The sequence below is a fragment of the Electrophorus electricus genome, chromosome 20 (genome assembly GCF_041902795.1).
Source record: "Electrophorus electricus isolate QZ-2024a chromosome 20, ASM4190279v1, whole genome shotgun sequence".
Classification (NCBI taxonomy): domain Eukaryota; kingdom Metazoa; phylum Chordata; class Actinopteri; order Gymnotiformes; family Gymnotidae; genus Electrophorus; species Electrophorus electricus.
Window position 1 is genome coordinate 18,687,565 of NC_137516.1, and position 26,394 is coordinate 18,713,958.

The 26,394-nt window shown below is 38.3% G+C and overlaps 2 protein-coding genes across 3 annotated transcripts in view; both read right to left on the reverse strand.

Moving 5' to 3' along the window:
• Window positions 1–14,120: 14,120 nt before the first annotated feature.
• On the reverse strand, window positions 14,121–22,075 carry LOC113589822 (uncharacterized). Of its 2 annotated transcripts, none has more exons than XM_081703880.1 (4): window positions 21,679–22,075; window positions 15,621–15,944; window positions 15,188–15,334; window positions 14,121–14,815 (listed from the first exon to the last, which is right to left on the reverse strand). In XM_081703880.1, exons 1-4 carry the CDS (start codon window positions 21,785–21,787, stop codon window positions 14,667–14,669), a joined length of 729 nt encoding a protein of 242 aa, XP_081560006.1. In that variant the 5' UTR covers window positions 21,788–22,075; the 3' UTR covers window positions 14,121–14,666. The 2 variants fall into 2 exon arrangements, with proteins under 2 accessions (XP_081560006.1, XP_026885467.3); XM_027029666.3 differs by lacking the exon at window positions 21,679–22,075 and adding an exon at window positions 17,497–18,021 and having other exon boundaries at window positions 14,122–14,815.
• A 2,556-nt stretch (window positions 22,076–24,631) lies between these two features.
• The window catches only part of amph (amphiphysin), a 32,924-nt gene continuing 31,161 nt past the window's right edge, over window positions 24,632–26,394 (reverse strand). Inside the window, exons 22-23 of the mRNA XM_027029669.3 lie at window positions 26,274–26,375; window positions 24,632–25,862 (exon numbers count right to left, since the gene is read on the reverse strand). Coding sequence (XP_026885470.2) covers window positions 25,758–25,862; window positions 26,274–26,375 — 207 coding nt within the window. The 3' untranslated portion in view covers window positions 24,632–25,757. The remainder of the gene's footprint in view (window positions 25,863–26,273; window positions 26,376–26,394) is intronic.

The following is a 26,394-nucleotide window of genomic DNA, read 5'->3' on the forward strand; positions in this document are numbered from 1 at the left end:
ATGGCTGTTGTCCATCTAAGCATTGCTGTGGTATGCTCTAAAGTATGTATTAAAGGTAAGGTGAGCTATTTTGCTGTAATAATGCCATGATGTGGAGACGCGGGCATTATGTTTATTACAGATCAGTGATCAGCACGTGTTATGCTGCACTGTATTCACTTGACCCATCGGACTGTGACTTTTCCAAAATTAAAATAAAGCAGAGAAATGATGTCAATGGCATTAGGTTTGTCGGGGAAACAAGAAAATGTAGAATCGCACTGAGCAACTAGAAGGATGTTGAGAGAGGCAGGATGAAGGCGCAGAAGCTAGCTGTTTCATTATGCATGCTTACTGCATATGAAGGAAAGAGTCTTTCAGACTTGCTGTCTTTTGACACCAATCTATGGAGCCCATATCAGCCTGCAGTAATTGGGAAACTTCCCAGCTGTGGAGATGAATGTTGTAACCATGCCAACGTATTCCTGAAATGAAATTAATTCCACGCTGCATTTTAGTCGCTATATTCATTTCCAAACCACTAAACTGAAACATTTTCAGTGACACACTGAACATTTTATTCATTTATTTTTGCTGTCATCGTGTGATAAAACTGCAAAGTAATTAATTGGGAATATCTGCTTTGCCAGAGCTGCCAGCAGAGCAGAGTCACACTTTAGAAGAGTGCAGCTGTTAAGTTTATATGAAAGGTGACAGGTAAGAAGGACTTTTAAATGATCCATGATTAGCTGTTAGATCTGGGCCTGATATCTTATGAAACCTGAAGAAATAAAGATTCTGGAGGAAAAACAGAAAATAAAAGCCATGAGTCTAATTCTACTAGCACAGCACAATCCATTGAGGAATGGCTCTAGTACGCCACTGCAGCATCAACACTTCCAAATGAAAAATACAAAAAAGGTGAAAGTCCACAGGAGCTCCTCACTTCTGCACCCCGACGCCTTTTTACACAGCAGCCGTTCTTTTTGTGTGGATGCACAGATGGAGTCTGGTTACAAGCTCCATACAAATGACACAATAATAAGGGTTGTTGTATTGATCATTTGCACTCGAATGACTCTCTAGCCGGGTGAGTCAGGCGCCAAGCAGTTTCATAACTGTCACTTCACATTCACATGCATGTATGGCACAGGTCCAGAGAAAGATCAGGCATAACAGGCCGGCCATGCTCCTCCTAACTGTGTTGCAGCACACACTGATGTAGGCTTGTTAAGGGCTTCTATGGCCTCAGATCAAGCAGGAGAGGGTCTATCCAGATTTAAGATTAAAGGACTTCTTGAAATCCACAGATGGCGATGGAAAACCCACAAGATTGCTAGACTGTGGGTGGGGTTAACAGGCTGTAGGTGGGGTTACCAGACTGTGGATGGGTTTGCCACACTGTGGGTGGGGTTACTAGACTGTGGGTGGGGTTACCAGGCTGTCGGTAGGGTTACTAGACTGTGGGTGGGGTTACCAGGTCCCAGCATGCCAATGTTATACTTTTACTCCCCTCAGAAACAGCTGCAGAGTGAGAGTTCAGAGTTCCTCTTCATCTCCTCATTATTTAGCTTTTTTCTCATCACCCTCACCATATACTCACCACGCTCACAATATTAACTATGCTCATCACTCTCACCATATACTCACCATGCTCACAATATTAACTATGCTCATCACCCTCACCACATACTCACCATGCTCACTATATTAACTATGCTCATCACCCTCACCACATACTCACCATGCTCACTATATTAACTATGCTCATCACCCTCACCACAATTACTATATTAACTATGCTCATCACCCTCACCATATACTCACCACAATTACTATATTAACTATGCTCATCATCCTCACCACATACTCACCATGCTCACAATATTAACTATGCTCATCACCCTCACCACATACTCACCATGCTCACTATATTAACTATGCTCATCACCCTCACCACATACTCACCATGCTCACTATATTAACTATGCTCATCACCCTCACCACAATTACTATATTAACTATGCTCATCACCCTCACCATATACTCACCACAATTACTATATTAACTATGCTCATCATCCTCACCATATACTCACCATGCTCACAATATTAACTATGCTCATCATCCTCACCACATACTCACCATGCTCACTATATTAACTATGCTCATCACCCTCACCATATACTCACCATGCTCACAATATTAACTATGCTCATCACCCTCACCACATACTCACCATGCTCACTATATTAACTATGCTCATCACCCTCACCACAATTACTATATTAACTATGCTCATCACCCTCACCATATACTCACCACAATTACTATATTAACTATGCTCATCATCCTCACCATATACTCACCATGCTCACAATATTATCTATGCTCATCATCCTCACCACATACTCACCACGCTCACAATATTAACTATGCTCATCACCCTCACCATATACTCACCATGCTCACAATATTATCTATGCTCATCATCCTCACCACATACTCACCATGCTCACTATATTAACTATGCTCATCACCCTCACCACATACTCACCATGCTCACTATATTAACTATGCTCTTCACCCTCACCATATACTCACCATGCTCACTATATTATCTATGCTCATCATCCTCACCACATACTCACCATGCTCACTATATTAACTATGCTCATCACCCTCACCACATACTCACCACAATCACTATATTAACTATGCTCTTCACCCTCACCACATACTCACCATACCTTCTCTTCCAGCACAAGTAAGCTGTGATGAGGGGTCAAGCTCATTTCCATTTTTGCTCAAGAAATCTTTTCCCTCTCCCAACATAAGATGGTCATTTTTGATACTGAGTCAGACGTCAGTTGTTGGGTGTTGGAATGAAAATGCCGCAAAATGTCTTTCACAGCCTATTGCAGAGAATCCAATATAAAAAATAAATTGTTTGTTTTATATTTTGTTTTGTTTAGTTATTTTCACATGCAAATAAATGCCACTGTGATGCTGAAGTTCATTAGTGTAATTCACACAATGTCTTTCTCTAGTCACCTGTTCCCAAGCAAAATTAATGAATTACCTTGTTAAAACATCACAGAAAGATACTTCATGTAAATCATGTATAAAAAGAACAGTTCAATGATCTGGGGTGCTTTAATCAAAAGGAGTTTGATTAAAGCACCCCAGATCATTTGCATCAGAAGTCTCTCCATTATTTATTGTGGAAACACAGTGAATTGCATCTCTTTATTAAGCCCCTGGGACACATGGGAGCAGGAGTTTGTGTGCCATACACTGCCCAGCGAGAACAGACACACTGCTACTGCCTGATAAGCAAGAACAGGTCATCGTGTTTGAAACGGCTTCTCTTGTTCTTCAGCATTGATCCCTCATTTCCAACACCTGCCCTTCAGCCTTCATGTCATATACCCTGGGGGCTTCTTTTATTCCAGCTTGGTGTCGTTTTGGCCTCCAATTACTCAGTCTGTAAGGTTCTTTGCCACCCGCATAAAACAACACTTGGGTTACTGACTGTGACATAATGCTACATGTTTGCCTTTAATGTGGCTTCTTCCACAGAGAACATTTTATCATTATTTTTGCATTGGTTATATACTGTCATATAGTGACTGACGTTAGTGGATGAGTACACTTCTGATCTCAGTCCAGCTGTTATCTCAGTATGCGTGTTATCTCAGTATGGCGAGGCCGAACACTGACTAAACATGAAACTTGTAATATTTACCTTTAAAATAAAATGCGAGACACATTTTTTTACCAACACAGAAACTAGAGAGCTGCTCCTTAATCTAAATAGAATCACAAAATTGTTATACTTAACGCTTAAAGTCACAATGCCGTAATAAAAACAAGGAAGAATGAAAGAGATGTTGGACACAGTAAAATGAAGTGTGGTGGCCAGAGGTCAGTATCGCTGTCGTGATTGAGGGACACAAAGATACTGGTACATTTGCTCCGGGCTAGGCAGCCAAGTATGGAAATCAGAGCAGGAGAAATCGAACCTACCACACTATTAGCATGACTGTAATACGAAAGCAAGTGCTGATTTATAGCTGAAATGTAGATTTGTGTTTGAAGGTCAAAGCTGCACAGAAATTCTGGGGTCCTTGTGGACCTGAATCCTGTAACCACATGACAGGTTGTGTTATACACCCTTAACTCTTTTTTCTCAAAATCCTTCCTGAGGTGGTAGATCTCAGGAGGCTATAAGCTTTCTTATTTAATTTTTATTTTTATTTATATCATTTGTATATGTTTGTGTGAAGCATTAACTTGTCATTGTGGTTACTGCCACAATGTATGGAAGTGCTATAGGAATAAAGTTGCCTTGCCTTATCCTATTCAAAGTAACACACAAACTGTATTCTCATCAGGGCAATTATGTCCAGTGACTCAACATAAATATTCCTATTAACTGCGATCACATAATTCCAATCCAACCTTTCACACACAGCATTTCACTGCAATGCTTCAGTCTTGCCCTTGCGTTTTCCACTGTGTGAAACATTAAAATGACAAATGAAAATAAAGCTAGCTCAACTTTCAAGTAGAATAATCCTACTTCACAGCTGTTGGTGGCAGGCTTGGGTTTTGTATTGAACTGATTTTCTGAATTTGATCTATCCACTCAGGTGACGTTCTATACATGTATATGCAGATATTTCAATGTTTGTCCATGACTGAGGTTTATAAGTAGCTTAGGCTATTTACAGTCCACAGGTAGCCTAAAGCAGGCAGTCACAGTCAAAGGCAGTCACAGGCAGTCACAATTTTCAGCGATTTACTGCCATCGTGTGTACGATCCGGGAACATACAAGGTTGTCTATTACTACCTAGATTAGCTAAGGAGCATGTGTCCAGATCTAACTGTTTCTAATAAATGTATGGTTTTGTGTTTGTTTGTTTGTTTTTTATTATTATTATTAGTATCATCAGCAGCACAGTTATTGTAACACAGAAGGAGTGACAGAATAATTTAACCTTTTTGTCATTTAATGAGGATACTTTAATCTTTTGCTAATTAAGGTTTTTCACATTCAGTATGAAAATTTAAGTGCATATAGTGCAAATATTTCTTGGATAACAATCCAGGGTTTTATTCCAAACATGGTATCACATTGGGGAGCCATGTGAGGATGTTGTTATAGGCTTCAGCTCTGCCTTCAACACACCCATCCCACACTGACTGCCCACTGACTGATGTAGGACTGTCCCAACCCAGCTGACTAACCTCCCTCAGACTGTCAGACTAGAGCCCTACCTCTCCTCCACCCTTACACTTACGCTGAAACCCCTTCTTCACACCATGAACACACATCACTCTGCTCCCATCCAGACTGACGGGATGGTGTTCCAAGAACAGCTCCTCCAAAACTAAAGAACTTAAACTAAAGAACTTATAACAGATTTCCGGAAAAACAGGACATACCCCTATCTACTACCAGTCTGTGTAGAAAGGGTCCCTGCTTCCATGGTTCCTGTGGACACATGAAGTCATAAAGTGTATTTACAGGAAAAATATGTTTAAGCATTGAATTAGAAATGAATAACATAACACATAAAGGATCATAGATTCTGATTTATTATAAAATGATCTGTATACATAAAAAGCAGAGGCTATTAGAGTTTACATGACTTTTGACAAAACTGACTGTCCATTAGTAAAAGTTTATTTTGTTAAAGTTATTTTGTGTGAATAAGCTAGTAGACATGGAAGAATGGATATTTTTGCCATATTGAATACTGTTTTGTCCCAGCTGACATTTGAGCGACTGTGGTTGAAATGTCAGAAACGTTTTGTGTTAAATAGTTGTGAAAAGGTTAACAAAATACTCATAAATCAGCGTTGGAATTTCAACGCTGAATCAACATCGAAACTCCGCCTTTCGTATTTTATTCGCATTTTTAATATTTTGATCACGGGCTCTTCAAAAGTCAAATGTTACAAACAGAAATAGACATCTTACGCTAAAATACCTAGATAACGTTAGCTAGGTTAGCTAACAGCTAAAATTATTTTATAGAGCCCCGACGCGAGGTAACGGCTCTGCGCGCGCGTTAATAACTCTACGTAACAGCTTGGCGCCATTTCATGGACTGACAAAGAAGAAGGAGACGGGGACAGCGAGAGAGCGCCACAATTTTTAAAGTTAAGTCTGCCTGTATTTGAAAATCATGAACTGTTACATATAGAAAGTGATATGACTAAAATGTATTTTGCCAGCGCTTGGTTAGTGCTAACACCAGCTAACTAAATTAGTTAGCTAACGCTAGTTTGTTAACTAGCTGGTTTTTAGCTAACTAGCTACTTTAGTCAGAAATGTAACGACTACTTTACTTTTTTTGTTTGTGCCGATAAAAAGATCTTTGGGCGGCTTGTGGTATTTCTGTGTCGTTTTAACGGTTCTCCTAAATAAAACCTGACACACTACTTCAAATAACTTAATCTTCTCAGATAGTAAAACTAAGTGTGATTTGAGATCGGCAGCCAGTCTGGCAAATATAACTTTTTTTGAACGGGCAGGCAAGGAATCGATTAACACTTATTCAATAAATAGTTTGTGCGTGAATGAATAATTACAGGCGCTTGTAATCCATTGCCTTGTTATTCCTCATACGTTTTCTTAATCTTATTCTCTACGTCTCTGTGATCAGTACAGCTGATCCGCGTAATGTATCTACACACTCCATTCAAAATGTGAAATTTGCTCTTAGAAATATATCGCGAAATGTTCGTTTGAATTCTGCCACTTGACGTCGTCAGTATAAGACGACACTCGCTTGCACGGACCCTCATCTCTCCCTCACTAACTTCTCCCCATTCACTCCTTATCTTTAGCACTCACTATACATACACGCTGGCTATAGCAACCATGTAGTAAGACCAATAGCTTTGTTCATTTTTATTATTATAGCTTTATTCCAGGGCAATATATCTCTTAATCTGTTTGGTGGACTAACAAAAAAAGTGAGCAACTTATGCTCTTAATAACATTCTTAACATTCTTAATTTTGATGAATTATAACTTTTCCTCAGACACCAACCTCGGGTGAAAATTTACAGTACACACTCTGACCACATGCATTTCCCTGACATGCACCGTTTGTACAAAATGTCCTTCAACGAGAGTAAATATTGTTTGAAGATTTTGCTTGGCTACATTTGTTATTGTTTAACCAATATTCAATTTAGTACTTTTAAAATTATATATGTTTGTGTTTTCCAGAACTCTCTCAAATGATAAATCGCTTGATAGCATGGAATATTCCAAGGTATTGGGCTGTGTGGGTACATTTATGAGCTGGAAGCTGAGAATGGTGGTTCACTGGCTTCTGTTTGCATCACTAATCAATGGATGTTTCCAACACTGAAGGAAAAATCTAACTGCTACAAATTGTATAAATATAAATGAAGTACTAGTATAAATGAATGTTTGTGCATTGGACAATTCAGCTTTCTTCCAAGTGTGTGTACATATATATGTGTGTGTGTGTGTGTGTGTGTGTGTGTAATATAATATTATATATATATATATATATATATATATATATATATAAAGCAAGCGCGCACACACACACAATGTAATGAACGACTTCAGACAACATATTTTAGCCAAAGGTCAAGGATTAAAAAATAAATAAATGTAAGTGTCTGTGCCTACAAATAGACATAATTTCCCATTCCTCTCCTTTGATATGGATTGGGAAGTGTGTGTTGGTGTGCGTGAGTCTGTATACATGTGGGTATTGCAGACAACATGAACTACCTTTGCTTGTTAGTGGCAGGTGTATTTACAGCACCACAGAATTTCAGCTTCTCTATAATTAATCAGTCAATAAAGCCCATGTTAAAACTCTGTAAGAATGAAAGGCTGGTGGCAGCTGCTTATAATGATCATTCAGACACTCATTATCATGCAGCCTCTAATTCACTCTCTGACTCTGGAGCTGGGAGACCCCGTCTACTTACATCTTGGAAAAACACTTATGGAAATGACCACACCATTTTTTCTAGACATTTCGTTTGCCAATGTAATCATTCATTAATCTTTTTTAATCAGTAAACATATTGTCAGTTTCAGTTTGTTTGTTTTTCGTATGTTTGCAGCTTCTTCAAAAAATAAATATACTAAAAAATAAAGTAGCATATAAACACACCTTATGGCTTTTTATGCCTAATTGTTTGCTGGTCTTTCTTTATTGTACCACCACATTTTGACAGGCAAGCCTGATAATTATAATTATGAATGTTTTTGTGTATATAAATATAAATAAAATTTTATCGGTTAATGATGGGATTGTCTGAGCTCTGTTACAACACTAGAAATGATGTCATTTAATTATATGGGGGGGGGGGGAAGCAGCAAAACAAATTAACTCCTGTTTTTGTGTGCAAACCATTCATTGTGGAAACAGGGATTTCTACTTTCAACTATATTTCTCCACATGCCCAAAATTAACATGCATTTTGAAAATTTTTGTGTCTCTTTTTTTAATGTTCATTGCAGCTGGTAAATTATGGTATAAAGCACCACCTGAAAAAGGATTTGGGGGGAATAGATGATGTCTTTGTAGACTTCAGGCTCGGACGTCACACCATCCTCTGTCCTTTGTAGACTTCAGGCTCAGTCTCATCCTCTGGTTCTCCAACTGCAAAACACAGAGCAAATTTATCCTTTGCAGTGCATGACTGCTTTGAAACCAGCCTCAAGGCTGAGCCGGCTGAAGCTGGAAAGAGGGTCTCTGAATGAATCTCTTGATCGTGAGGGCTAACGACATGTCACATACCAAATATGGATCACTCCAGTAGCTGAATCCATGCCAGTCCACAGAGTGCACTTAGAAGGTGTAATCAGTGCCCCATGTGAGGCAGCCTGTCTGGAGGCAGCAGGTCTTCAGCCTTTCCACCAACACACACGGCCCCTGTCGGCCTCAGCTGCGGGTGTCCTGGAACTGGATGTCAAAAGACTACCACTTCTCCCACTAGAACCATCCAGAAAACCTAGTGTGAGAAGGCTTTTTCAGAAGGTGATCTTGCATCAGGCAGGAATAAGAACACAACTGTCCAGAGTCCAGAGAAATATATCTCAAATTAATCTGTTCATTGAATTGCTAAATTTTTTGGTGGCAATTTAAAATTGGCCACAACTGAACCTAAGCTCGCTGGATACACTTACCTTCATTGCATCCCTTCGAGTCATGGTGGTAAAAGTTGGGGACTCTGGGTCCCAGCAGCTCACTGTCTACGTCGATGGTTTTGCTGTCTGTGATGGCATCCTCCTCGGGCTTTGTTTTCCCTGCATCCACCTACACCGGGCTGCCCTCCTGCTGAGCGGGCAGAGGTGTTTCTCCAGGAGCTTCGTCAGGCCTTCCAGTAGGCCATGGAAGTCCAGGACTACATCCCTGAGAGCTTCTGTCTGGACACTTTTACCCAGGCAATACAGATTTAATAATTGATGCAAATTACTCTCTGGAGGGCTTTGTGGTCGCTTGTGGTGCAGCTACCATACCAGACAGTGATGCAACCTGTGAGGATGCTCTCTATTTTGCATTTGGAGAAGTTGGTGAGGATGTCAGGGGGCAGGCCAAACTTCCTGAGCCTTCATAGGAAGTAGAGGTGCTGACAGGCTGATCTCATTGCTGTGTTGCTGTGGAAGGACCAGGTGAGCTCATCGGTGGGATGTACACTGAGGAACATAAAACTACTGATCCTTTACACTGGCTTCATTGATGTATAAGGGAGAGTGACCACCCTTCTGCAGCCTACTGTAGTCCACGATCATCTTCGTTTTACTGACGTTGAGATGGAGGTTGTTGCATTTTTACAGGACACTGACCTTGTATCTGTAGGCTGACTTGTCTCCCTCTGTGATGATGCCTAGGATGGTTTTGTTGTCAAAATGTGCGTTTGGCCACACAGTCATGTAAAAAAAACAATACAGGAGGGGGCTGAGCACACAACCCTGTGGAGCCCCTGTGCTTGGAGTCAGAGTTGAAGAGAAGCTGTTTCCTATTTTTACCACTTGTCCTCTGCCTGTTAGGATGTCCAGCATCCAATTATTCATTGGGTATTCAGACCCAAGTATGTCTGTTTTGGGATGAATTTAGCAGGGATGATTGTGTTGAATGCTGAGCTGTAGTCTATGAACAGCATTCTCACGTATGTGTTTGTGAGGGAGGGTAGTATGTATTGTCATTGCAATGGGGTCATTTGGAAATCTGGGTGGTACGCAAACTGGTGAGTATATGTGATGTCTGGATGTGTGGAACAGATGTGAGCTTTGACCAGACGTTCGAAGGATTTCATGGCTGTTGAGGTCAGTGCAACAGGGCGGTAGTCATGTTGACGGGACAGGTGTGTTCTTGGGAACTGGGAGATTTGCTGATAGGCAAAAGGGTGCTGGTGGGGCACCACTCCCACAACAATGTAAGTTGGGCACCACTCCCATTATGTGCTGACAAAAGATGGGATCAAGGGATGACCTTCAATGGATCACAGCGTAGGAGTTGCTCTGTGACTCACGAGACTGGCCCAGAATTGGAGACAGTGTAGCACACCCTTACTGCTGCATCCCAGCCCACTCACAAGTGGCTCTGCTCACCGGGATCCCCTGAGGGATTTTAAAGGATCGTGAGGCCCTGCTTTCATGGTCTGTATTCATGCTGAAAATGAAGATCAAGCAAGCTTTTGCTCTTCTGTTCCATGGGAGGTTTCTGTCCTCCCCGAGCTCACCTTATGACACCTGTGTTACGCTTTGACAGGTGTACCACCCCAGTCAAACTCCCCATCTGCTGGTTGAAGCGCTGGGCCATGGGTGCTTGATCCCAAAAGCGAGAGTTGAGAGAGTTGTGGTTCCTCATGTTGTTTACCTGTGCTTCACTGAATATCTTCACATAGCAGAGTACTGGGCAGAAATCACAAGCCATGCCTCCCTCAACAGCCCTGGCTGAACTTTTGGCATGGCATCGGGCTGAACCCTCTAAGGGGTTCACCATCTTGGTGTGCCTCAGGAGGCATCCTGCGTGATCCTACTTCCAACGAGCTTACCATGCAGGCGAGGGGCATGACTTTTGTTTCGGGGACCTTATGCTAGATTATGCTTGGCTGGCGGTGGCAAGGTTAGCCAGCCCTATGAGCGCATGAGAGGTAACTGGATTATACCGTAATCTTGGTTAAATTTGCAGTATTGCAGCACCTGGAGTTGTAATCATCATGAGATCTGACTCTCCCCACCTAGTGGCTATACAGGCTCGGGACAAAACCAGCCAATAAACTAACCTTACACTAACATGGTTGTAAGGGTCCTATTGACCTGAATAGATCTCACGTGTGTCAGTATGTGGTGTGCGTGCAGTGCTGTGCAGGCCTCGAGTGTATTTTGTGTACTCATGCTCCAGGATTGTCTGGTGCATGGTGAGCCCTACCCACAGAACACAGAGTAATACTGACACCACTTGATTACTCATGGTCCAAAAGACTATGCACCACAGAGTGGTTAGCTGCAGGTACATTTAAGGGTAACCACCAGCATCGTGATTACCCCAAACCAGGCTAGCCCCACTTGACAGTGCGTCTGAACAGAAAGTGCCCAGACAGGCATGGGTGGTGTCCCGCCAAACCTGGTGGCCTATTCCTTCTGCAAACCTGAATGCCACAATGAAATCATACATTGAATCACCCCACCCTTAACTTCGGACTGTCTGATGAGATATCCTAACACAAAATCAGTTCAGGGTGAGACTAAAATGAGAAACCCCAAGACCAGTGGCAATGCTTAACAAGCATTGGCCTGTGCACAACCCTTGTCCTTCCTATTCAACCATGCCATCTGATGGACAGCAATGGAGAAGTCATTGTACATTTTCTAACCCTAACCTTTGGCTTCTTGCTCATCCACATCAACTGTGGTGAGGGTTGTCATTGTAAATTCACAAAACCTAACCATAACCCTAACGCTAAACCTGTGTCAGGTTTGGTGGACCTGGTAGCTTCTTTGCCTTTGGCAGGCTAGAAACCCTAATGGGACACATACATAATAGGCTGACCGCATAGGTAATATCTTACTGTAGAACAGGGTTAGGGTTAGGTTCTTGTTCCCTATTGTGACACCAGAGGTAAATACTGGTTTGTATTGTGGTTTACCTTACTTAGTTTAGCTCAGTTTATTTTTTATTTGTTTGTTTGTTTGTTTAAGAAAAGATAAAAGAATAAGTTACCAGATTCTATCACTAGACAGCCAATTAGTATAAATGGCGGCATGGACTCTCTTTTTCTTCTGACCTGGTGGAGAGCATCCTGCAAACCCTTATCATTCTTATTCTGGTAAATATGGTATACATGGGATTCTAAGACAGGGTTTTTTTTAATCTGGACCTGTAGACTGGATGAAGGGCTTTATAAAAAGCTAGTGAGTTGGACCAGGAGTGTTGGTCTGGGAATTCCTGCAGACCTGGATTGCAAGTGACTATTCAACTCTGTAATTTATCCTTTTTTTCTCAAATATTGACATTGCATTTTGTTAAATATTGGCACTGCATTTCACTTACTGTTTGTGCCACCTTTGGTGCCTTATCACATTAAGTTCTAAAGTACCATAATTTCTCCTAAATGACAACAGAGGGCAGTAGAGTCAAAGTGTCAAGATTCTGTTTCTGCTGTTTTGATCTCCATAGAAAAGTACTAAAAGATCCAATAATAAGAGTTATCAGGTTCCAAAAGTAGACTGACTGTCTACTTAAGGTGTGGTGGAGGCATCAACATACACTATGTATGTAATAGGATATGTTTGCAAACTAAACTATTGAGAATATTAGTTTAAGCTAGGACTAATAATATTGTATACAGTGTTCTCCATTGTTTGTTTTGTTTTTGTTGATGTACATGTGTTCATTTTCAAGCCCACCATTCTTGGATACATGCACTAATAGTGGTATGTTTTTGTCATAGGAAGATAGTGTTGAGGATAGTACTTTGTTCGGCTGAGTGCCATGTGCCACATGATTTAGTTTACTGAATACATAAAATCCTAGAAAAAAAGAAGGAATTTTAAAAATAGGGGATATTGCAGTCAGTACAACGAGTACAACAACAAATTTCAATGGACAATAAAAATTTTGGTTTGTTACAGAAGTATTTGTGAAACACCAAATACTGTGGTTTTAAGCTTATTTCCTCAGTTTGCAGTTTCTTCTAGTAATCATTGTGAACAAGAATACATGCTCTAATAATTAAAAATAAATAAATAAAGACCCGTTAAACCACAGGTGTGTTTAATGGGTTGGAAATACCACTGTCAGGGTCCAGGTGCACCATCACTTATGAGCTGCCAATGAAAGGCAGAAGCTGTTCAAGGGTTTTACTCATCATAACACTTCAGCCTTTTCTTTGGCTTCATAGAGCTGTTGTTAATATTTCCATGTTCATAACATCCTATTATTGCACGCTACTTGTGAATTATTTCCCCTTTTATTTCGTTTAAACCTGATCCAAGATACACTTAGCATGCCTAAAAGACTAGTGAAGTGTTATGTTATTAATGAGAGCCAACCAGTCTTGCTGTGTATAACCTCAAGCCTAAACCTAACTCTAACCCAGGAATTGGGTCTCTGTGCCTGAGATGAGACCTAGGGAAATTTTAATTTATCATAAATGTTTTACAGCCTGAAGTCTCTCTTCGCTAGTTCAAGGTCTCAGTGAAATCAACTTCTATTTAAACTATTAAAAATTCTTTAGACTGTCCTGCCGAAAAATATCAAAGTTATTTACGGATCAGCACATTAGGATGAATTTGTGATGTAATGAAAGTGTGTTGAAATATTTTTCCTTTAATTTAATGATGATAAAAGTATTTAAATTAACTGTTAATGTGTTAAGACGTGTGACTTAACCTTGCATTGTCTGAAAAAGTTTGTTGTGAGGTAAGGGGAAAGAAATGCATTGCATAGACTTTGGGGGTTTTGCTCTCATGGTTCATGTATCTGCTGTTGGTGACCACAGAACCCACAAAAAAGCTCTGAGCATCACAAACATCCTGTAGCAGATAATAGTTAATCAGCTCAGACACTGAAGTAAAGCTATTGCAAGCTTGTTTTTATTCTGCTAATTTCCATTAAGCACTTTGCAGTGCATGCACACCACAGGATACCTTCCTACCATAGCATAACACATCACACTCCCAGTCACTAACCTATGATTTCTGAAGTAGATTAATTAAAGTTTATGCCAAATAGTCCATACAAGATATAGATTAATCTGAAAAATAAACAATTTTGAATTACAAGGTTGGATTTTTATTTTATTCTTTACAAATTAAAAGCTAAAAGAACATGGCAATAGGCAACAGCACTGTAAGAGAGAAATTAACAGAATAATCTTAAATTGGAAAAAAAAAAAAGGCAGTTTACAAAATGACAGGTTTAAATTACACTTAATTAGAAAGGAATCACTTCATTAAACATAATTTCTAAAATTATTAATTTCCAAAATTCCCTGAGCACTTTTGTGCAACATCTTATTGAAAGTAAAATTGTTGGTCAAAGATCAGATTTGTACTGAAAATATATCATTAGAAGAAAATCATTGAAAAGGGACAATTCTGGGTAAACTGTGGTGACAATCTTGTGGTAACTCTTCCCAGTATTGACATATGAATCTCTGGTTATGTTTAGGTTTTGCTCATGTGGATCTCCTTGTTCCAAGCCCTTCTCTTATACAGTAATACAGAGACAGAGCAGAAATATAGTACGTTTTTTACAAGCAGCACTACATATGTCAGTCTGAACAGATACAGGCTTCGGCTAAGACCAGGTGAACCTGCAGGAAAGAGAACAAAAGCAAAAGAAAAAATGTATATATTACTGTTTGTAAATGTTGTCAAGTATTTACATTAATTTTAATACTTTAGCGTATTTATTAAAATCACTTCTATTTTATGTTCAATTTGCTAATACACCTTGATGACTAGTAATAGAAAAATTAAGCTTTTAATATTTTATTACATGTAAGGATAAAAAGTATATGAACCAAAAGGGAACAGTAAGCAGTGAAATACATGAACAACATGTATTGATATTATCTGAAAATAATATATTGATATTATATTGATATTATATGATAATGTCATTTCAACAAATGACTTTTACAAAGAAATGTAAACTTAAATTAGTTGCATGTTATTTCTTTTACCCCAGTTTAACTTTTCGTCTGGGCCTTCTCCTTCTACTTGATCATCTCCTCCTTGTTGATCTTCTCCTTCTCCTTCCTGTTTTACTTTTGGAGGTGGACAGGTTTGGACCAGGCCAGGAACAGGGGTCACATCAGGTTTCTCTTCACCTGCGAGTATCAACAGCGTAGTTTTTATAAAAAGAAACTTAGAGTACATGACTAATCTGATTAATGTCACAGCACATAAAAATTTACTTAATATTTGTAATTTTTATATATATTTATATATATATATTATATATATATATATATATATATATATATACCAAATTCCCGCATTACAAGTATTGATTTGATACGCTGCACTGATTCTTCAATTAAATAAAGCTCTGATAATGTGTCATTGTTTTCATATACATACTAATAAAATATGAGCATAGTCTTGATAAGTTACCTCTTTCAATGGTAAACCTTTGGTCTTTATTCACACTGCTGTCATGTTGGACAATACAGTTGAATTTACTGTATTTTGCTTTCTGATGGTTTATGATGAGCATGCTGGTGACGCTGACCTCCTGACCCTCATCTCTCTGTTCCAGCAGCTCATCGTCTGTCCCGGGCACCTTCACTGTATTTTTGTTCTGATCTTCTGCTTCCCATGTAATCTTCACCATGTCAGGGAACATGTTTCGGGCTTGACACAGCAGTATGTTCTTTTCATTGTCTTGTTTAGTTGTTAGATATGCTGACACTTTGGGTTCTTTTATCTGGTTGCTTTCTGTGTTATTAGAGGGGAAAATAATGTTCCAGTTACTGTGTAAATACGAACAGGTTTTTGGCATGTTCTATTTTGAAAGAACTTTTTTGTAAACATGACTCATGTCAAGCCTGACTTAAAGGTTTATTCAAGGTTTAGACAGAACCAAACAGTGTGTTTTTCAGTTTACAAATGAACAGAACCTGGCCTCAGCATGATGCAAGATCAGATGTGAGTTATCAACAGTTTTAATACAAAATTACTAATTCATTTAAAGCAGTTTTTGAAATGTGTGTAAACCAGGTTTTTCAAGTTATAAAATAGATGGTTTTCTAAGTTTTCTTTATCTGATAGCAGCCTACTTTATTGAGATCATTTTGAGACTGGAATATTCCTCTAAACAAGCTACATTTGTCTGAGAGTGTAAAGTGAATATTAGTGATATATACATAAGAGACACTGGCAATATCTCATTCATTCATAACAAACAAGCGATTGATATGCAAGTGATCAAGTAGAGACCATATCTAAGACCAAGACAGATGTGGAAAATAATGTCATTAACATTTATTTACACAGCTCCTCAAACAAGAGTTTGATGTACTCTTTCCTTTAAATAACGGAATCTCAGTGTTGATGATGTAATTATTTTAATATGTGAACATATTCTAACAAAGTACAGTTTGGTCTCAAACTACCACAAGCTAAAAAAATCATAGAAATGACTCGACGGTGTGTTCAAGCAAATATGTATGATAGAAAAATGAGTAATTAATGATTCTATTCTGAATTAATCTTTCTGCTGGTTCATAAAGACAAATTATATCTAAAACTATGGCAGCTGGATCTCACAGGATTGTGCTTTTTTTTTCTTTTGAAATATTATCTATATTACTTGGACTTAAGACATTTGTATTCAAAGCACTAGGTGGCAGGATTTAAATGGGTTAACATCGCTAAAGTCTCATCTGTCCAATGTCTATTATTCATATATTGGATGGTGGATGTTTCAGATTAACAAATTGCTATCATATACTAACATATGTAATTAACATATGCTAATATACAATGAATAGCCTCATATATATATATATTCATTTAGAATTCAGGAATACTTACTTAAATTATTATTTTCATAGTAGATTTTAAATTTTACTAAAGAAAAAATGAGCAAATCTGGGGCCTTTGTTTCATATAATTTAGTGAAATATTTTGCTCAGTACATATTAAGAATAAACTGATGTCATACAAAATATTTAAAAGTTTTTTAATCTATTTGAATAATCAACTGGTTTTGCACATGAAAGAAACTCTAGTCTAATTGTGTTCAAAATTAACCTCCTTCCAGGTCTAAAAATTCTGCAGTAGTCTATAGACTGATACTTAAAAACAACCCACAAGAAATACTTTTAAATATCTAATACTATTAAAATTAAATAAACTGATCCAATGAGCCAGAAACATTCGGTATTTTCAGTCAAATACCAGCATTTTTCCATCAATAAAAATCATGTTTGTATAGTTCCTCTCACATGCATTTACTGTACATATATATATAATGTAGTTTTCTTACCTGCCACATAAAGTCTAGTGCCTGAACTAAAGACTTTCTCTTCTCCCACAGTATGACAATCAAGAACAAAAAGCAAGTCGTGTATTTTCACAGACAGTCCTCTAGTCCTCTCTGTTCAGTGAATACATTTACTGGGTTTGTTGTTATTTTTGTTATGCAGGAGGGTGTCAGAATGAATGTAAATTGCACAATTTCACGTTTGGCTCTTGTCTTTGACTATTTAAGAGTCTTTTTCGTGGGACCAAGAGTAAATGCAGCACATTCACATTAAACTAAGTCTGACAATTAGGTGATGTGACCACTAAGTGCTGACATGGAGTTACCAAAAACCCATACATAAACATTATAAACTGAATGGCCACTTTATTAGAGGCACCTGCCTTTCACAATTGGAGTATCCCTGTATGGAAATTACACACATAATCCTCAAATGCAGCATAAAATCAGGTAATCAAGTTTTCTATGGCTCAGTTTCAGTGTGAATCCACATTAGAACTGGAAAATTGAGTGATCCGAGCAGCTTCAAATGAGGCATAATCACCAGTGCTTAGACTAGCATTGTGGATGTTTCTTATACAATGATACTGAGAGTATACCGAGAAAGGTGTGATCGAGAACACCCAGCCAATGGGAGGTCCTGTGAGCATAAACAAACATGTCAGTGAAAGAGACCAGAGGAGAATGTCAAGAATTTTTCTGACAAACAGGTGGTGCACAGTCTAGCTAATTGCAGCATACAGAATACAAGCCTTATGTTCCAGCTTCATCACTCCTTAGCACGGATGGGCTATAACAGCACATGATCAGTTTGAGTGCCATTGCTGTGTAAGGGAAACAGAAAGGCAAGACTCCAGTGGGCAAAAACTGGATCACTGAGCAGTGGAAAAATATCATCTTGTCAGATGAATCCAGATTTCTGTTGCACCATGCTGATGGGAGGGTCAGAATTTGACACAAGCAGCATGAATCGATGAGCACTTCCTGTCAGGGGTCAACAGTTCAGACTGGTGGAGGTGGGGTAATGGTGTGGGGAATCCTTTCTTGGCACTCCTCTGACTCTTGTGGATGGTGGGGCTTATCTAAGCTGGCAGACCAATTTCATCCCTTCATGGCAGCTGTTTACCCTACAGCAGAAGGACACTTTCAGCAGGTCAATGCACCATGACACATGGATCGTAGAGTCATGGATTGGTTCCAGGAACGTAACAGTGAGTTTTCTTTGTTTCCTTAGCCTTCGCAGTCCCCAGATCTTAAGTCTGTAGAGCATCACTGGCTCAAAGTGGAACAGGCTGTTCAGAGTACGTCAATACCTCCATCTAATATGCAGCAACTGCAAGAAGCTATCCTGTCCACATGGGCCAAGATTCCTGCAAAACAATTTCAACACCTGGTTTAAACTGCTGCAGTTCTAAAGGCCAAAGAAGGTCCAACACACTATTAGATGGGTGTCTAATTAAGTGGCCATTGAGTGTATATTGTTCATGGTAAACACTTATCATTTGATTGGCTGTTGCTATTATTTATTTATTTGTTTGTTTGTTTTTAATTATTATTGCAAAAGGAACCTATCAGTATATTTTTGTGATGGTAGGCTTTTGCACATATGCACTGTGCAGTACTGCCATCAAGCCTTCAAGCACAATAGAAGCTGAGTCCTCTGGTGTTTTCATCATATCCCCATTTTTAAATATAGGTCCATACATAAAATTATTTTAAAATTCACTCCATCTCTTTTCTGACACTGTTTGGAATTTTTGCAGCTGCTGATAGCTGTTGTGCCCATCATTTTGGTTTTTAATACCTTCTGCTTTATCATTGTTTCTTCATTAACTACTGTGAGAAAATCGGGGTTAGGAATAGGGCTAGGGCTTAGTGTTACGGCTAAGGTTAGGGATAGGGTAAGGGTTACGGTTGTCGGACATTACAAAGACCTTGGCCAAAACTCTCAGAATCTGAGCATTTGTCTATAAAATGTCATGACCAGCAGTTCATTTGTGCAAGTGAACACAACAATCATATTATGAAAACATGGGAAAACACTGGTTCAATCTGGTGGGTCAAACCATTTGTGGGAGGTAGTCTATACAGCTTCAAAGTGTATTATCCAATTGCAGAGAAATGCCAGTCAACCCGATTAAAGTTTAGATTACTCTCCTTCCTTCATATCCATTAGCATTTGTTTTTAGCATTACTTTTCTAGTAATGCTATTTTCAAGTCAGACATGCCAATGTGGATCAAGAAATTCCTATGACAAAAGGTTAAACTTTTAGTTTATAACACTACTGTGTCACAACGAATCAGATTAGGCGACAGTGGATTTACTTGGGTATTTAACTGGTACTTGTTTAAGGAACACGGTCGTTTTATTCACCCGGATAATCAAGCATTTACAAGTTTTTGAGTGGTCATATTTGGCCTTGGTATCTCTGATCTTACAGCTGTTTGGCGTAGTAGCATGGGAGTATGAACCACTATATACCACCCACTTTTCCTATTTTACCCAAACGTACCCCCACCCACCACAATACGCAATCAGAATTGCTGACCTTAGTTGTGCTGCACATTTTCTGGTTGAACACTTTGGTATGACAGATAGGATCAAGGAAATGAGAATGGTGTAAAAACATATAAGCATCGTTTTAGTGAAGTTATGTAGTAGTTAAGTGAAGTATAATATTGATTCAAATACCCTCTGTCTTATTCCTCTGCAGTGTCCTTTAAATTGCAATATGGTGTCCCATAAATTGCAGCATTACCAGTGTCGCCTGACAGCAACATGCTGATGTCATTTCCTGGAGTAGAAACCTTTTTAGCCAGTTCTGTTTTGTTGTGGGTTGGGGGGGATTGCACATGCTTTATGTGCTTCCTCTTGCCATGGCAACCAGTTCAGCAGGTGAATTGCCATATGCCCTGACTATAAATCAGACATTCAGCTCTTGTTTTGCTGGCTTCAATTACCCGAGACCAGGGGTCAATTTTTATGGTCTCTTACCAGTGGATATATCTGCTACAGTCTGGATGGAGGGTGCACTCTATGATGGCTAGCTTGGTTGCAGGTTTAACACTAACCCATACTTTAGCAAGTCTGCACTTTTAGTCATTAAGACTTTCTGTTCCACAGCACTGTGCACTGTTAAAAGAGAAAGACTTTTATTGTGTTAAGGAAGCATATCCAACACTCATTACAACATTCTCATACAGATCATTCAATCACAAGGGAACAGTGAACACTGGTGAGGAGCACCATACACAGACATCAAAATATGAAACTTCAGAGCAATAAGGCACAGCTTAACCAATAACAATAAACTTCAGATATATTTGGGTGTTTTTGTAATATTAGTTCAAGCCAAGTAATTATAATTTTTATTAAATACATATTAGAAGTTACATTTTAATTATGTGATGGGTTGCCCTAAAATGAACTGTTTGTTTATTCATTGATTCATTAATTCATTTATTCATTCATGCATGCATTTATAATTGGGGTAACCAAATTGTTTCTGTGTGTTTTTGTGTGAGGACAAATTATTTGTTAAAGATTTCCTTTACATTTCTGTGTGAATTTTTGTGTGAGTGAAAAAAATGCTGTACCATTACAGAACTTTTTAATACAGTTTTAAAATATTTTAAAAGCCTAATCCTAGGATAGCCTAACATAAATAGCCTAAAAACTTTTTGAACATTTGTATTAAAGTGAGTTGGCAAAGTTCTTTCTTTATGCTTTCTGTCTGGAAATTAAATTCTTGGTTTTTGTGCTAATTTCCTCCAGCAGTTAACAACTGTGTCTCCCTTCCATAGCGCACAGAAATATGTTGCTTCATCCTCTCTCTTTACTTTTGAGATTGTTAGAGAAACTTTTTGTCCCCTTATTGAGCCACTGAATCCTTTGGAAAAATCTGCCTCATTTTTGGAGGTTGTGGACCCAGCTGCAAAGTACAAAATTCGACGTAGTCCTTCTCCTCTCTTCGCTCTGTACCAGTGAATAGCATTTGAGCTGAGGGAGGTTGATCCATCCACCTCACACGAGAGAAGCTTAATTCTTTCACTCCGTGCAACCTCCCATGTCTTTTGAGTAAATTGCGCATTAATGCAACCTAAATAACAGAGACAATGATAACTATCTCTAATATAAGCACAGCATGACAGTTGCAAATTAAATTTAATAATCACAATCTCACCAATAAACACAAGCACAAAGCACAGTGTATTCACTTCAAACATTGTGTCCTCTCGTCTTTTAAATAAATCCGCTAAGCATGGATTGAGACGTCTGCTCGTGTCTTGCATGAAACTAAAGAAGTTAAAGGTTTTTGGATGGTTAGTCTTTATAAGGAAAGGAAGTCTTACAGTCCCCAAGTGATGCAGTGAGTGGGCATTAGGCTGTCTGACTGAAAGGTGACACACAGTAGGCGGTAACAAAGCATCATTTCATCATGTATGAGACAAAATCCACAATGCTCTGCAGTTGTGGTTTGTCAGTAGGTTACACATCTGAATAGCTTTAGCTAAGCTATGATTATAATACAGGTAATATAATAAACCATTTTTAAAGAAGACCGAATGTTGAAACTGTTCATGATTGCTGGTGCCATTTGAGCTCAGAAGGGCCACATTACAGTTACAGAGATTGCAGTTTTAATACAATAAATAAATAAGGGGAGGCATGAAAATTTTTTTGAAAGGCCAGTATGTTTAATAATTAAAGCCTATTATGCATCAGTGATATTTACAAATAAAATAAAGCATAAGCACTACTTTCATTTTTTAATATCATTTACTCAGTGCTATTGCTGTTAGCCTGAGTACTAATTCTAATTACTGAATACTAATGATATGATAATATGCAGCAAGTGTAGAGAAGAGGGGAATGAGCAGGAAAAAAAAATGCAAAAATGAACCCAAGTGTGGGATTTAAATATGCCATTTAACATAAATGTGCCATTTAACATAAATGTTTCATTTAATTTGTTCGGGCAGAAGCATGTTGATTAATATGCCATTATGATATGTTATCACAAAAATGTTATTTGGGCTCATTTTTAATTTAGGTTTCATGTATTTCATTTAGTCTTTCATATTTAATGACTAATCTTTTAATGATAATTTAGCCCTTGCAATGAAAAACCACACATGTCCATTTACTGGTTTTCTGTATTCTACAAAATAAAAGCAATAATATAAAGCATTATTGCAAGTTTTATTTTTAAATGTCCACATGAAGTAAGTTAAGTCCAAATAAAGCTTCTTTAGCATTTCTAATGTAATTTTAATGTCATAGAACACACTGATAATAATTAAATGAAGTTAAACTTGAAGCAAAACAGGAACAGGACATTTTAAAGGTATCTAAAATGTCAAAAACATAATTTATGCCAGTAACATAAAACATCCATTAGAACATCGTAAAATAAAAGCCATATGCAGCTACACATGTGATGAACTGTTAAATCCAAATATGAAAACAAACAGTGTTTTCAAATGGACCTTGACATTTCTGAAGACAACGATCACTTGAGCATGCAATATTAATATATGTGTTTTGCATATATATATATATATATATATATATATATATATATATATATATATATATATATATATAATCATTAAAGATTAGTCTTCTTTTTCTTTTTTTTTCTTTTTTTTTTTTTTAAAAAAAATATAAATAATAAATTGCAGGTGTGTGTGAGTGGGCGGGAGTAGGTGGTTGAAATGTGACACACACGTGTAAACATGACTTCCTGCCAGTGGTTTATGCCTTTGATATACAGATAAAGTACAAATGTCTTGTTATATTTAATTATTTCTGAACAGACCAGAAGTGAATTAAATATAACACAGTGCAAAATAAAAGTAAGAATTTAAGAGGTACTTTGCATTATCCATCAAGGTTAATAAATCAATCTATTGTCAATGATGAAATAAATTTTGAGAGCAACCTTTATCCAACCTTGGCCAAACTATAAAAGTCTACACAGTGTACAAGTAATGCCGATATAAAAGAACTTGTTTGAGCATTTAGATATGACTGGGTATGCCACTGTCTGCTGGCTGTATCTAGGTCATGTTTAGGGCTAACCCTAACCCTAGGTCATGTTTAGGGCTAACCCTAACACCAAGTCATGTTTAGGGCTAACCTTAACCCTAGGTCATGTTTAGTAAGTTATGGTGTAACCCTAGGTTTAGTAAGTTATGGTGTAACCCTAGGTCATGTTTAGTAAGTTATGGCCTTGGGCCAGACTAGAACAGTGGAGTCCTGGAGATCCAAGGCAGAGCCACAAGTGGACACTTGAACTTCTGAAAACTTAATGACGCATACGGAACTTCCTGACCTGCAGACCATCTGTTACAAGCGGTGCCAGACCAAGGCCAGGAGGATTGTGAAGGACCCCACCCATCCCAACAATAGGCTCTTCTCTCTGTTGAGGTCAGGGAAGCGCTTTCGCTCCCTGAAGACCAAGAGAGGGAGACTGAAGAGAAGCTTCTTCCCACAGGCCATTTGGGCCCTGAATCAGGGCAGCTGATAAACTGTGGGGACCACCACCACCACCATGTGACTGTAAATCTGTAAATCTGGAATTGTACATTGTGTACATACACATATATACATTGTACATTGTGTATATATACATATTATACATATACTGTACATACATTGTTATATATTTTTTGTATTTTTGTATATATGTATTTCCTTATGCACCCCTGTTTCTTTCCTCAGTTTGGACAGAGCACTCACAAAACCATTTCACTGCAAGTTATACCATGTAGGACTATGTACGTGACAAATAAACCGAACTTGAACTTGATGAGATAAGGCATTTACCTGAACAGCATGCAAAAAAGACAAAGGCCAACAGCTCCCCCTGGGGCCTCAAATCCACCATTGCATGTCTGTGTAGGACTTCTTTCCTGAGTGTTTCCAAGGACCCTGATAGTTACATCTTTAATGTTTGACAAGACACAATTGAAATTTGCTGGTAGTTTGCTGATATGAGTGTGAGCAGTTTCATGTGATATTCGAAGTGGCATTGTTTTTATGCATCATGTTTTATAGATCTTTTCAGCACATCACTGAATTAAAGATTAAATAACACTTTTTGTAAGCAGATATAAAAACACACTCCCATATAACCATATGAAGTAATATTTATTCACTTTAAAGATAAATTAACATGGATATATACATCACAAAATATCTCAGTGAAGGCTAACAATATAAACACAGGAGTGACCTTTACCTCTAAACGGAACAACCAAGAACAAACTCAATGACATATATTGCATATTTTGCCGATCCACCCCAGAACTCTGTGAGCTTCAGCTTAAAAAATATAAAGTTAAATAAATATAATTTCTCACAACCTGAAATCTTCATTCAACATTTTTTTCAAACACATCTACAGGATTTTTTTTTTTTAATTTAATGTAATTGTGGATATAAGGATGGTTTTGTAATAGAGATCAGTGTTTTGCATTTTGCAAAGCTCTGTCAAGTTCTCAGGCTTTTTCTTCCTAAAATATTACACATGTTCATAACTCAACAACTATCCACATTTATCCTTTTAATTAATTTTTATCAATTTGGCAAGAGAACAGCAAGTTTTGTCTAGAAATGTTGTCGTCAGTTACGCCGAATATTATCACCATAGCCATGTACACTGAGCCATGAAAACTACAGAGAACACTAACAATGATGCAAGATAACATTGAGGTCTGCAGTGCCTCAAAGAAAACATTGAAGTCTCGTGTAACACTTAGAACAGTTAAATAGATCATATCACTACAAATTCTGATAAAATTTGCTGCAGAGCAACAAACTCAGTACAATATACTTGATGCAGAGGAAAAAGTATATTTTGTCTTTAGAGAATTCACATTTTTAGTTTTCCTTTAAACAGAGGGATTACATGTGGGGGTCACCACAGTTCCAACAAAGCACACATCAATTTTCTGCTGCTTACAGTTGAACAAACAAAAACAAATAGATCATGGTTTTGGGGAGAAAAGGTAGACCACACTATCGCATCATGCTCTGTTATTTTCTTTAAGCTCTGAGTAGGAGTTCATTCTGCTTTTCCCACCCCCCCTTTTTCTTTTTTTTACTTTTGGTCAATTGTATAATTTTCTTCTTAGACACGGTTTTCTTCGTAGCACTCTGAACGACAGCCGTCTGTCAGGGCACCAGACTCCGCGTTAGGTGGCTCCTGTGTGGCTCATGCCAACCTGGTGCCCTGGATCTCCAGAGGTAGGAGGCTTAGGCCATGTGCTGTGTGAAGTTCTCAGGGAAGAGTCCTTTCTGAGCCGAGGCACCATGCTGCAGCCAGTCACTCTCCTTAATGCCAGTGAGCCAACCAGCATCCTTAACAGCCAATAGAGACAGTTAACCACAGACAGGTAACCAGTCCTCTGAGGTTCACATCAGAAATACTGAAAATCATGACGATCCATTATACAAATCTTATAGGTTACAATATGTGTGGTAAGTCAGTGTTAAATATTTCCTAGATTATATAGAGAGACAAAAGGACATTGTTTGAATATGGCTAATTAGTACAAAATATTCAGATGATTGACTGAACAATACACCGTTATCACTGAAGTATTTACTGACTTATTTATTCATGATGTTAAATGCTTCATAAATCAAACACTTTGAGCAGAGGAGCATTATTCAGTGTCCAATTCCTGAAGCATTTAGCATATGCGTAATTAAGCAAGCCCTAAACATATATAGCTCACTGAGAGCACACCAGCACACCACTGTTCATACCTGGTCTTCCACCAGCTCTGTAGGAACAACAAGAACTATGTCTCCCTTCTTCAGGTTGAGCTCGTCCAAGTTCGCTGCTTCAAAGTCATGCATTGTTTCTACCTGCATGTTGGGGTGGGAG